The 13,641-nt window shown below is 48.3% G+C and overlaps 1 protein-coding gene across 1 annotated transcript in view; it reads right to left on the bottom strand.

Annotated features, from left to right (window-relative positions):
* Positions 1 to 13,335, bottom strand: part of LOC139295483 (microtubule-associated tumor suppressor 1 homolog) — a 33,938-nt gene extending 20,603 nt beyond the window's left edge. The window contains exons 1-7 of the mRNA XM_070917681.1: positions 12,657 to 13,335; positions 11,908 to 12,392; positions 11,371 to 11,829; positions 9,198 to 9,411; positions 5,112 to 5,321; positions 3,076 to 3,305; positions 1,960 to 2,146 (exon numbers count right to left, since the gene is read on the bottom strand). Of these exons, the coding sequence (XP_070773782.1) occupies positions 1,960 to 2,146; positions 3,076 to 3,305; positions 5,112 to 5,321; positions 9,198 to 9,411; positions 11,371 to 11,829; positions 11,908 to 12,392; positions 12,657 to 13,335 (2,464 nt within the window). The remainder of the gene's footprint in view (positions 1 to 1,959; positions 2,147 to 3,075; positions 3,306 to 5,111; positions 5,322 to 9,197; positions 9,412 to 11,370; positions 11,830 to 11,907; positions 12,393 to 12,656) is intronic.
* Between the last annotated feature and the right edge of the window lie 306 nt (positions 13,336 to 13,641).

Below are 13,641 nucleotides of genomic sequence, written 5' to 3'. Positions count from 1 at the left end.
AGACTAAATATGAGGCCTCTTAGCCTCTTAAAAACCATACAGTTGAATTAACACCTCAACAAAAACCTGAAAACAAATTACAAACGCTCAAGAAGGTGGGATTTATTGCGACGCTGTGGTGCACTGGAGTGCATTTGTAGCTAGGTGGGCCTAATCAACTTGCAAATGGATGTTTACTGAAGCCGAGCCTGAAATGATTAGCTAAGAACCACGAGAGTAACATTCCTCCTTTGAAAAAAGGCAGAAAATCCGCCCCAAGAAACGCCGAGGTGGTCGCACAAGAAAGAGGAAGTTGGTCATTTGGCGTCTTTGCACACTGGCAGCGGGCGGTAACGGAACTTCAGGAGCCACAAATCATGCGCTTCCTTTGACTCCGTTAAGATACGTTTTCATACCACCAAAACCTTTCCTGGTAAAACTTAGGGGAAAAAAAAAACTGTACAGGCGCATTTACAACTCAGCCATGACACAAAAATAGTCCCCTGAGAGCACAAGACAGTTCATGGACAATAAAACCAGAGCCCTGTGTGTGTGTGTGTGTGTGTGTGTGTGTATGTCAGAATCAATAAAGTCCATGTTCAACAGAGACAAAAAGAGCTAAAGAAAGCCACCGAGTGCTTTGAAAGGCCGTACTGCTAACCACTGTCGCCTGAGGGCTGCTGCTGTGGCATGCGTGAATGAGGTGTATGAATCAAATGCATGTGTGGGGCTTATGAAGTGTAGGCCTGCCTGCCTGTGTGTGTGTGTGTGTGGCGGTTAAGCCATCACGGGGGTGACGGCAAGTCTGTGAGTAGCGGCTCCTCCGCCACAGGCCCTAGAGAGACTTCCAGGACTTCCAGCAGCAGAGGGGAGGCAGCAAGGCGCCCGAGCCACCCCCCCCCCCCGACCAGAGTCACCACACAGGGAGGGGGGGCTGCAACCACGGGCCCTGGCTTCACAAGGGCCCCGCGTGCAGGAAGCCAGCAGCACTGCACAGAAGATGGACCGCGGTAAACATGGCCAGTGTTTTTCGTGCTGCGAAACATTAAGAGATTTCTAAAGCTGCTTTCAAAATGAGCCTTTGGTGCGACACGACATCAGGAGGTGTGGAGTGCAGACTTCACCCGCACATTACTGACTGCACGGGGAATTCAACCAGTGAGCAAACGGTTGGAAACTGGTTGTTTCAGCGCGCCGAACAGCTCCGAAGAGATGAAATCCAACTTGAAGTGCTGCCGAGATGCAAACGTGGTTCCACTCTAAATTCAAAAAAGACGATAACACGTGTGCGGCGTGAGCGTTAGAATAACTACACAGAGACTGCAGAGGGGTGGTAATTATGTTTGCTTAAGCTTCTATGGTATGTGTGTGTGTGTGTGTGTGTGTGTGTGTGTGTGCGCGCAGCTGAACCGTAAACATCCAGCACTTAAGCAATTAATGGATTGCAGTTTTCAGGTTTTCAGTCTATTAGTCATGAGCAAATGTCTTCGTTTTGGAACATATCAACTGCATATACTGGATCTTGTTCGTGTTATTTTGCTTTGAAATGGACAAATAAAAAGTGGACCTGGATTACTGATTATCTGTCTCAGCCTCACAGCAGGCTCATGGTGGTGGGAAGAAGTCGCCACGACTGGAGCCACATCATCTGAAGACTCATCTACGATCGAACCAGAAACCCACTGCTAAGGCCGCATGAAGGGATAGTGGAAAGTTAACCGCGACGTCTTTAAAAGTTTTTAGTTTTCGTTTTTTAAAGTCACCCCTGCTTGGCACCGAGCAGAGCGTTGCTCTCGCTTCAGGTGCTTTCATTTCAGCGTCATCAGCAACACATAAATCACATGTAGTAGCTGGATGTTTGCCAAGAGTCCTGGGATCAATGTGGTTTTGAGACGCTGACACACCTGCAGCCCTTTGCACGCAAACACCTCTCCTTGCCAACACACACACACAAAAACACACCTCGCACCACATCCTTACCCGCGCTGTTCAGTCGACTGAGTCTTGCTGAGCCGCTTCTTTGCAAGGGATACTGGGACGCCTGCTTCGCCGGCCCCTGGTTGGCAGCAGGAGCCGTCTTTGCTGCTGCTGCTGCTGCGGCCGCTGCTGCTGCTGCTTGATTGGCGGATGCCGCCTTAGCCGCGTTGTGGTTGGTGACGGTCGGGGCCTTCAGACCTGCGGAGGGGACGCAGAAGGTCAAAAAGCCCGGCCCGGTTTCAGACGCGGGGTCACGGAGTTTATCGGCTGAGACTGGAGATGCGGGGATTGTTTACATCCTTTTCTTGTTCTTCAGTCCTCAGTGTTTAACAGCTGGCGTCAGCGTTTGTTTACATTTATGTACAGAATTTAAAGAATGCAAAAAAATAATCTGTTCTCCACAGTTTACTTTTTTTTTTTTAACATTTTCTGTAAATCTTCAGTGTATTGATTAAAAATGCAACGGATAATGCTGTTTCTTTAAATACACACTGCTACTGTATTATGTATTATTTTGGTGCAGTTGTTTATTCTTGGCTGTTAAAATGTTTGCTAAAGTAGAGTCCCCCCCCCCCATGTTTTCTGCTGCTTTAGGGGGTTTGGAATGAAAGTTATTTTTCAAGATAAACTGCAATCTTGTGGCATCAACAAACTCGCCCAAGATGGTGGAAAGTCATTTCGACTGACTGGTTCACATGGAAACCGAGAACACTCACATTCTCTCACCGAGTCAACCCCCCCGGTCTGCCTCCCAAACCACTACGGGAGCACTATGACACGACCCACCTGATTCTCATTGAACACATATAAAAACAGTTCACAATCACGCCTGATGAGCGAGCTGCTCATTAGGCTGAAACTCTTGATTGCGGTGTTCAATCAAAGTGTAAAATCTGACCAGCTCCGCTTTGACATGACGCTGTAATGCAAGTTTGTCTGATTAAAACCTCAAAGTTAAAAATCATAATAGAAACTGGGACCAGCCTTCAAAACGTGTGTAGCATTTGGATCTTATTACTGATTGAAAACAGTAAGCTAACGGTGCGTCATCTGTGCATCTGCTTGGCGTGGAGGATTTGGGTCACACACACACACACACACACACACACACACACACACACCTGTAGCAGTGGTCCTGGCCTGCAGTGACAGAGCTCTGCTCCTCATGGCAGGAGGCTTCGGAGCGGCGGGGACGACGCCGTTAGCGTCACCGGGAGCACTGGCACAGGTGGGGTGGGGCTGTGCCGCGCCCTGGCCGCCCATGGGAAGCGCGCTTCTGCCAGGCCGCTCGTCCGACTTGGTCCCTGCTGGTACTGGAGCTCCTGGAGAACGTGAAGGAGAGAGGATCCAGGAGATATTAAAATGCTAAGAATTGTTTATGTGGACGGAAGAGCAGAACTAGGGTCAGCTTTTTATGAATAAATGAAAAAATGAATTATAATATATCTAATAGAGAAAATAAGGACGCTATATAGAGACAAGAGGACCAGACTCTGTAATCATGGACACATCTTGACATTATCACTCAGGCCCAAATCACTGTCCAACTTCCTTTGAGCTGCTCAGGACTGAAAAGTGAAAGTGGGGCGGTGTGTGGGAAGAGGGTTCAGCAGAGAGCAGTGCTTTGAAAAAACTAAATGTGAGTGTGTTCCGGTAATTTCTCTCCTCACACACACAGACAGTAACCCACCCAACACACGCTCAGCGAGAGGAGCCCCTGCTGAGACAGTGTCCGTTCAGATCTGGTCAAGACTAACACACTGGCGTCTTCCTGAATGTCCGCACACAGAGACAGAAAATGTCCGGAGCTCCATCCGGACAGCTGACACACACACACACACACACACACACACACACACACACACACACACACACACACACACACACACACACACGGTGTAAATAAATAAATGGGAGTCATTACTACTGTGTGTTTGTGAAATGACGGAAACGCATGAAACTGCACTACGCCGACGCTCCTCTCTGACAACGACTAAATGCGGAACCCAAACATTACCACGGCAACTAGAAATGTCTAATCTGGTTACCATAACAACCCAGTGGACTGTAGCCAGCGCCGCGCTACTGTGCAAGTGAGAGAAGAGACGAGAGGTCCCACGCTTCATTACATCATGGCAAACCCCCCCCGTCCCCCCCTTTCCCCCCTTTCCCCCATCCAGCTGTTTCTTTACGTGGAGGTGTAGAGTTAGACAGTGGCATAAAACTAAAGCCTGACTAATGTTAAGTCTAAAAAAACATTAACAGTTGTGTTTCCGTGGTAACTGACTCCTTTCCTTCTCTTGACAGCTGACCAAAAAAAAAAAAAAAAAAGGCACCAAAGGTCCATCTCTCGTGCCACCAAACGGTTAAACGTTGGGGATGAATCACCTCGTGATGAATCTACAGTGGGCGGCGGTGGTGACAGCGGCTGTCACTTGAGCGGCATCGTTTAAATGTGAGAGTGTGTGTTTTGTTTCGTGTGGTTTCATTGGATGGTTTGATTTTTTTCGTTGATAATATCATGTTTTATGCATCTTATGTTTAGCGTGTGTGTGTGTGTTCAGTGAGAGTGTTACGTTTCACCCGGCTGCGAGACAACAACCCCCCCCCAGGGGAGACGATAAAGTCAAAAGTTAAACGTCATTACAAAGTGGTTGGTGGGACTACGACCACATCTGACTGTAAAACCTGCTGTGAACCCCACACACACACACACACTGTATCCTGAACCTGACCACATGTGCTCCTTGACCTCCACAGAGGAAGAGGGGATATGGCTGTGCACACACACGCACTCTCTCTCCCACACACACACACCCACACACACACATTCCCAGATTCCCCAGGGCCAGTGGTGGTGATGATGTGTAGAACAGAGTGAGACAGGAAGTGAATGAGTTTGTACAGTACAAGAATCTTCGTGCACGTCCGTACACTCTTAGCAGCTCATGGTGTATATTGTATATGACGTGTGTGTGTGTGTGTGTGTGTGTGTGTTTGAGAAACACAACAAGTCCACAGCGAAAGGGAAACAACCACACCAAAGACAACCACCTCTGATGATAACGAGAGTGTGTGAGGAAGAGAGCTCGTCTGAAATGTGCGCACGCACACACACACACACACACACACCAGCACCCCACCTCTGCTTGTTGCCCCGTTGCCCTCGTTGTTTCCCGGTGACGAGGAACTGAGGCTTGTGGGTAATCCCTTGACAGGAAGCTTCGAGGCGGTGGGCGCGGCGGGTCGGCCGAGTGGGCCCAGCGCTGGCTGCTGATTGGCTGCAGGTTTGGAGGCGGACGTCGCGGGACCCGGGGCGGCCAATGCCGACGCTCGCTCTGCGGCGGTGCGAGGTTTGGGGATACCTGGGAGAGAGAGAGAGAGAGAGAATACAGAAGGCTGTGAATCCACTTTACTCATCAGTACAGACACAACTCAGAAACTTGCTTTGGAAATAATATTACGTGGTCTAAAAACTGTGTGATGGACTGTTGTACTGACTGGGAACAGAGCTTGTACTGCATTAGCAATACACTGTCTGTACTATTCCACCATCCACTGCACCTCCAACATTTGTTACCGTCTGCAGCTGTCAAAACTACTAACAACTATTCCATTCAAAAATCGAACTCGTGGCATGTTTAGGGACTTCTAAACTTACAGTCCCACTTGTCTTTACTCTCGCTGCAGTGTTTTTTTCTCTGGCCTTTTGAGTGATGCATTTTTATTACACACTAAGAACGCTAAGACCGCCACCTCAACTTTCTGAATGAAAAACAACAACAAGCTAACCGCAGCAGAGTTTCTGGTGCCTTCAGATTTTGTTCAGAACAAAAAAAAAGGAAAAAGGGTGATCTAATGCCAGAAGACCGTTTGGACCGGATCAGTTTTAGGGACACTGTGACATATTACAGGCTGACTAAATGGGGACTACATACCATCGCAGTGACAGGACGCCGGATCACAGCTCCTCTATCTGGACTGAGAATGCCGTTGGTTTTCTCTGGTTTAACAATTTGCTCGACTACTTGTACCTTGTTTCTGCTGTTATTCTGCATCCGATTAGAAACTCTGCGACAGCCTCACTTATCCGCAGAGATCATTAAAGTTTCATTGAAGTGTCAAACTTTCGCTGACTTTCTACAAACATGAGCTCGGCCCCGGCAAGGGAGAGAAGAGAGGGCAGAGGAAAAAAAAAAAAAGGTTTACATGTGTTCGCCGCAATTACATTACCTCACATTAACACACACACACACACACACACACACACACACACACACACACACACACACACACACACACACACACACACACACACACACACACACACACACACACACACACACAATAGCCCTGTTGGCGATAGGTAGAGCAGCAGTAAAACTTGTGCTGCGGCCGGAGCCCGGCAGGAAACATCTGGCTCCAGTTGGTTTCAGTTCTGATGAAAAGCCAGCCAGAAGGAAAGCAGCTGGAATCGGTTACCTTTGGAAGTCGGCGTTAGGTAAGAGCCGGCTCGCTGTCGATCTGCCTCGTGCTTACTGTTGATACACAAGAAAAAAAAACCACACACGCACGCACGCACGCACGCACGCGCGGACATGCGATTGTCTGACTGCGCCTTTAGTGGCAACATTCCTTCCGTAATCCCAGACTTAAACCTTAATTCTAACCATAAAACCTAAAAGACCCAAACTGTAAACTGACAGTCTGAGTCCAAATAATCAGTTTCTGGCTTTTATAAAAACACAAAAAAACAAAACAAAAGACGTTCAGCTGCTGACAAATTCACAGCTTCTCTTTCACGACAACAATGTTGGCCGACCGTTTCTTCCTTCTGGGTTTTATTCCCCGAGACCGTGGCTTGCAAATGCTTTCCGACGGCCGACTCGGGTGCCAGTTGTCTGAGCCTCCTACAAGCACCTGAAGGCACCAACAAGATGGTGCACTTCGACGATGGTCAGCAGTAATGTAAGGCAAATGGTGGGGGTCCTGAACTGGGGGTCGCCAAAGCCCCATGGGGGGGGGCGGTGGTCATGAAGCCCTCTTGATTTTAAGGGTGTAAGAATTTTTATATAGAAAATATAATATTCATGCATTCAATTAATTTCAACTAAACGTAAGAGTTATTTTAGAAGTTTATGTCTTTATTTATTTATCATAAAGCCAGGCTGCTTGGGCTATTAAACAAATATGTATGATAGTGAAATTAAAAGAGAATCATAACACGGACAAATCATCGGATACATTGCAATATCCACAGGAAATAAGAGCTTTATACAAATTGCTAGTTTCACACAAACGTCCTGCAGGTGTTGAGTTCACTATTTGGGTTAATTGTACAGTTAATTGTTCTGTGCTGTTATTGTTTTTTATGCAGTGAATATAATGAAATATATACGTTGTGGGAACAGTGTGTTATAAACCCGCCTTACCGTCTGCGGATCATAATATTTGGCTCGCGATCTCATGGCAGCAAATGCAACTCATTCAGACGGCTATACATAAAGGCGTGTCCCACTCTTAACGTATTCAAAGCTTGATCTACAATGATAATGTTACTGCGTGACATAGCGGGTGTTGCGCCTCACAGCGGGTGCTCCGCGGCGGTAAATGGTTGAGCGACGTGACCGCATCCACCCTTAAAACCCAAAGAGTCAAGATAAGAATCAGCACGGCAAGCGTACGCTGCAGGGTCCATGTGGCCGCGGGACACGTTCAACCGCTCCGTGATGAAACGCTAAGCAGCTAACTTAACGGATAGCGAGCCGAGCAGACGATCTATTGAAGCAAGACCTGACCCTAAACTGGCCCCTTGATAAAATGTGGACTGGTTGGACTGGTCTACATCTCACAAGCTGATCGTGCTGTTTACAAAGGCCTGTCACATCTAGGTACAGATGTAAAACATGGAGAAGATTTGTAATGAAGTAATCAAGTCAAATTCAAAATGGCCCGACGCAGACACACACACACACTCAAAGGAATCCATTGATGGCGATCTCAGTCGGAGGTCAAGAGGCATCCGTTTGTTCCTGTGTGTCAGCCCGAGAGGACAGACAAGCTTTTGTCCATCAGAATGTGACCTTTATTAGGAGAAAGATCTGGTTTTACACACACACACACACACACACACACTTCATCCACAGACAAACACACAATATGCACATAGGCATGCACCGAGTGGAATTACAGGCCGGTGGACGCCAGACAGAGGATACCATGTTTAAGTTGAGTGTCCCAACAGTGTCTCATCAGCAGCAGCATACACTATATTTACTAAACACACACACACACACACACACACACACACACACACACACACTACAGGCTATAATGTCAGGATGTGACTGACATGACGCCAGCAGCCCTCTCCGTTTCACCATTCAGCATAAATCACTTTGCATGGTACACACACACACACACACACACACAAACACGCAGAAAGCCACAAACTGAAAACAAACACTGACATGAAATTAAGATTCAAAACATAAAAAAATAAAAAAGAAGAGAAAGAGAGGAGAAAGCGGAAAAACCAAAAAGAGGATAAGGAGAGAAAAAAAGGAAAGAAATCACGAAAGCAATAAAGAGAAAAATGTCACCCGTTTGTTCTTTAACTTCCTCTGAGGGCAGACTGGGAAGTGCAGGGTCAAATCAGTTTGCACACACACACACACACACACAGACACACACACACACACACACACACACACACACACACAGCCTGAGCGTCAAGCAGTAGTTTGGAGTTCTCCTCTTATGCAACACTGCAGCTGAAACACACTCTAATATGACGAGAACCAAATTCATCAACAACAACAACACACACACGCAGACAGTAACAGTACATGCCCGTCTGTCAGCAACATGCTCACTGTATGTGACAGTGTAGAAACCACACAACAGTGTGTGCTAGGCCCTGCAGAACAGTGTGTGTGTGTGTGTGTGTGTGTGTGTGTGTGTGTGTGTGTGTGTGTGTGTGTGTGTGTGTGTGAGAGAGAGAGTGGTGTAGTGGTATGTGGAAGGCATTTTAACTCGCAGCTCTGCAGTGTCAGCCTGGTCATTTCCTGAGTCTACTGCAGAGACGAAGCAGAGTTTTTCCTTCCATCACACACACACACACACACACAAGTTTACATGCCTGACAGGCCGAGAGCGGAGCTGAGAAGCGTGTTTTTGAGCAGAGCAGACATACACTCCATGTGCAGCGTGTTTACAGTTCAGACACCATATCCACTCACCCTGGCACTGACTCTGGCTCTGCCTCGCTCTTGTTGGAGATCCACCCTCTCCCAGCGTGGAGCCATCACTCTGGGCTTGCCTGGACCCGGGGCTCCCCTGTCCCGGAGGTCCGCTCCCTGACCCTGGAGGTGGAGCCGCTCCCGAGGGCCCCTTGTCCGCTCTGGCGCCTCTCCCCTGCGGCCTGGCACTGGGCCCCAGCTTGGAGGAGACTTTCTGCAGGAAAAGCTGACGTTTAGTGACAGCGTCCCAGCCGAGGGGCCCCAGCTCGGAGCTGCGCACCGAGACCATGGTGTTAGCCATTCCCCCCGCTCGGAGTCAGAAATGTGGAGTGGAGAAAGCGAGGGAGGCAGTGAAGCAGCGGAGGGGAGGAGTGAGGGAGAGAGTGTGTTAAGACAGAGTGGGAGGAGGGAAAGAGAGAGAAGGAAAGAGAGGGAGGAGGGGAAATTGGGAGTATGCTGCAACCACAAGGAGGGGTAAAAAAAAAAAGTTGCTATTGTGTTGTACATTCCCCTTGAGAATCCCAGCTCTGACCAGGCCAATTTTTTCTCTCTCTCTCTCTCTCTGGCTTACCCCCACCCCCACATGTTCCTCCCCCTCTGACTGACTCTATAAACACCAGCACACATGGAGTTAGTTTGTGGATGAGGGTCTGGCGTCTGTCTCGGCCTTTTCAGAGGAAAGGCTCAACTTAAAGAAACTTGCCGTTGGTTGTCATTGCTCAGCTATTTGCGCTAGCAGAGCGGTCGGGGGACTTGCGAGAAAAAAAAAAAAAAGAAGTTGGAGAATGTTCACAAGTCCATTCTTATGTCGAGACATTCTCAGTAAAAAAAAAAAAAAAAAATCCCTCCCGTGCTTTCATTCAAAAAGCCTTTTTTTTTTTTTTTTGCCCCATCACCTTCACCTCCGCCTCACTCGGAGCAGCAGACACAGAGCTGATTCAGAAAAGATGAAACACTCCAGAGTGTCCTTGCAGCTTACAGCCCGGCTGAGCCAAAAGGCTGGGAGCCCGCAGATTAGCGTAGCATACCAATACACGCTAAGTCATGTGTTGACATGCTGGCTGGCAGACGGACTGGGCCTAACTGATGCTCTGTTTGGTGATACGTGGACGGACGGATGGACGGACCGTCGAAACATCGAAAAAAAACTCATGCCACTGTGGATGACATCGACAAACAATCAGTGTGAATAACAAAGAGAGGTCGGTGACAAGAGTCTGAGCTTCTTCAACGTCCGACCTTATATCACAACCTTTACGAAATGAAGGCTGGCGCACAGAAAACACAAGCTGGTTATCTACAGCAGGCTTTACACACATGAACTTCAGCACAGTTCACCTGTGCTGACACGAGCCCCGAGGCTGCCTATGACAGAATACGCTGGGGCAGGTTTTAAACCCGTCCCTGGATCTTTAAAAAAAACAAAACACAACAACCACATACCACACATGCTGTACACACACACACACGCCATTCCTTCGTGCAGAGCACAGTGCACACTTTAAACTGCTGTGCCTTGATGCCAAACAACAACAACAACAACAACAACAATAATAATAATAATGCAGCTTCGGGCATCAGACAACTGAAGCTCATGGCCTTTGGACAAACGGCTGATGCGCATAAGTCTATTATTTCATTAATTCCCCAGTCCTGAATATACTTTATACTTTCCTGAACTTTACGTAATTGCGACCTACCTACATCCGACCTGCAAATGTTAAATGACAATGTTAAGCTCTCGTACACCCTGCCGGAGCACATACCATGACTGCTGTTTTCCCATTGAGCTGCAAAGCCGGAACGTAACAATAAAAAAAAACAAAGCTGTTACAAACCTGCGCTCGTATATAAAAAATAACCACGCTGGATACACTTTGTTGCTCTATATCAACAAAAAAGGAGCTTTTCTATGTCCATTTTCTCTCACCTACAAAGACCCAATCAAACCCAGTGACACCCCCACCCCCCCACCCCACCCTCAACACTCATTGAACAATCAGGTTATATCAAAACACTTTTAGTTTGACAATGGCTGTGTTGCATAACCTGTTTCTAGACCCTTGTTGGCATTTGAATTAAAAATAAATAAATCATTTGAATAGATCAACACACGAGTCTGAGGCAGAGGCGCTCAGTTTAAAACGCACTCGGACGTGCTCACAGTACTCACCCTGCTCTGACTCCTTGGTTTCTCCGCAGCGGCCTCAGTCATTGAAGCCTTTCCAGTACCCTCCCTCTGGTCTTCCGCGGACCCTTCATGAGCATTTTCACTTGGATGTGAAGTCTCCACACCTTCAGTTGTTTCATGTGTACCAGGCACTCCCTGGACTGCCTTCCTCAGAGAGGAGTCCAGGGGTTCTTCCTCAACCACCTCAGACCCCAGAGAGCTCGTCGAAGCGGAGCGCGTTCTATTGATGGCCACACTCTTCTCCTCCTGCAGGGCCGAGTCACTGGTTGTCGGCTTGTGGCTGGCTTTGAGGTTACTGCTCTTTCCTCTGATGGGTTTCAGCACCACGGCCACTTTGACTGAACCAGCAGATGACCTTTGCTTTTTACCCCCATCCCCAGTCGGTGCTTCCTCCTTCCTAGGAACACCTCTCTTTCCACTGGCTGGAGCAGGTTTGTTCTGCTGAGTAGAGGAGAAATGATAAATGTTAGACAGAACACAGCTGTACAATACCTGATACCTGATTTTACACTACAGTACCTGGCTGGGTGTTTTGGGTGGAGATGGGGTGGACCGTGATCCAACTTTAGCCTTGACATTTTTTAGGTCCAGTTTGGAAACTCTCTCCCTCTTTGAGTTCAGACTGGCTGGTTTGGTGTCTGTGGACATCGCTGTCTTGGGAGTAGTTGAAGTAGCAGTGGTTGGTTTGGTTTTTGCTGCTTTGGCTGGCTGACTGGTGTCATGTTGGGTGGGTTTTGGGCCCACTGCACATTTTTCAGCTTCCTCAGGTGGAAGAGATGAGACTTCCTTCGCATCTTGAGCTGGATTGGCAGAGGAGGGACAAGATGATATCTGGGTAGTTTCACTAAGGTCCTCAGAGGCAGGAGGCTCTGCCTGGTTTTCCACTAGACCAAGGGGACAGGCAACCTCAGGTCCTCCTAACACCAGCTCTGACCTCCTATCGTCAGCTACCTCAGGTTCTCCTAACACCAGCTCTGACCTCTCATCGTCAGCTACCTCAGGTCCTCCTAACACTAGCTCTGACCTCTCATCGTCAGCTACCTCAGGTCCTCCGAACACCAGCTCTGACCTCCCATCGTCAGCTACCTCAGGTCTTCCTAACACCAGCTCTGACCTCCCATCGTCAGCTACTTCAGGTCCTCCTAACACCAGCTCTGACCTCCCGTTGTCAGCTTCCTCAGGTCCTCCTAACACCAGCTCTGACCTCTCGTCGTCAGGTACCTCAGGTCCTCCTAACACCAGCTCTGACCTCTCGTCGTCAGCAGAGCCATCTAGGTTCATGAGGCCGTCACTGGATTGAGTGGTCGAGTTTGTGAGGGTCATGTTGCTTCTCCGCACGCCCATGTCAGAGCTCACAGACAGAAACAAAGCCTCCTCTTCGTCGTCATCATCATCATCATCAGCAGGGATTTCTGTTGCGTCCGAGTCTGGAGTTGAGGAGCCGTGCCTTCTCCCGGTACTGCTTCCACTGCTGAGGTTTTCATTGCCGTTCCAGGTGTCTTGGCGGTATTCGCCGCTGTTGGCGTCCAGGTAAACAGACACAGAGTTGTCATTGGATTCCGACAGCTCTGCTGCCGTTTGTATCTTTCCCGCAGAGACGTTGTTGCTGCAATCTGGTTTACTTTCCTCCTCTGGCACCCATTTAGAAATGACAACGTCTGTCATTTTGTCCGTTTTGGTCGTCACCGTGGTCATCAGGGTGACTTCGAACATGTCATAGTCCAGTGGGCTGTCAGTCCGGCCCGCACTGAGGCTGCTCAGACTCCGCAGTGACTCAGGAGACGACTCCCCCAGACAGGAGGAGGACAAGGAGGAGGAGGAGGAGGAAGAAGAGGAGATTGGGAAAGCATTCCCATTGTGGTCCCCTCCACTGTGAAGAGGGAGCCTCATGCCGGATCCACTTTTCCCCCTGACAGGGAAACCCTCACTGGGCTGAGAAACACTCATCTCTGGGTGAGGAAGGCCGAGGGTCAGTCGCTCTTTACAATGTGATAACTTTCTTCTTTTTGTTTTGTTTTTGTTTTCATAATATAGTTTAGTTTACTTTAGTATGTCACAGAGTTGCAGTCCATCCACTTAGGCATTTGAAATGCCGCAGCATTTCCAAAAGGGCTGTAAGTCATAATGTCCTTGTCAAGTGCAGAACTGTAATTTAGAAAAGTATCCATTTAAGGGCAGGGCCCTTAAGGGATCTTGAAGACAAGATTCCACATTTTCAGGAGTGTGCTGTTGAAAACATCTGAAAAACAGCAA

This window comes from Enoplosus armatus, chromosome 2, assembly GCF_043641665.1.
Source record: "Enoplosus armatus isolate fEnoArm2 chromosome 2, fEnoArm2.hap1, whole genome shotgun sequence".
Lineage (NCBI taxonomy): Eukaryota > Metazoa > Chordata > Actinopteri > Centrarchiformes > Enoplosidae > Enoplosus > Enoplosus armatus.
The sequence above is the reverse complement of the archived record's forward strand: the minus strand, read 5'-3'. Positions and strand labels throughout refer to the sequence as shown.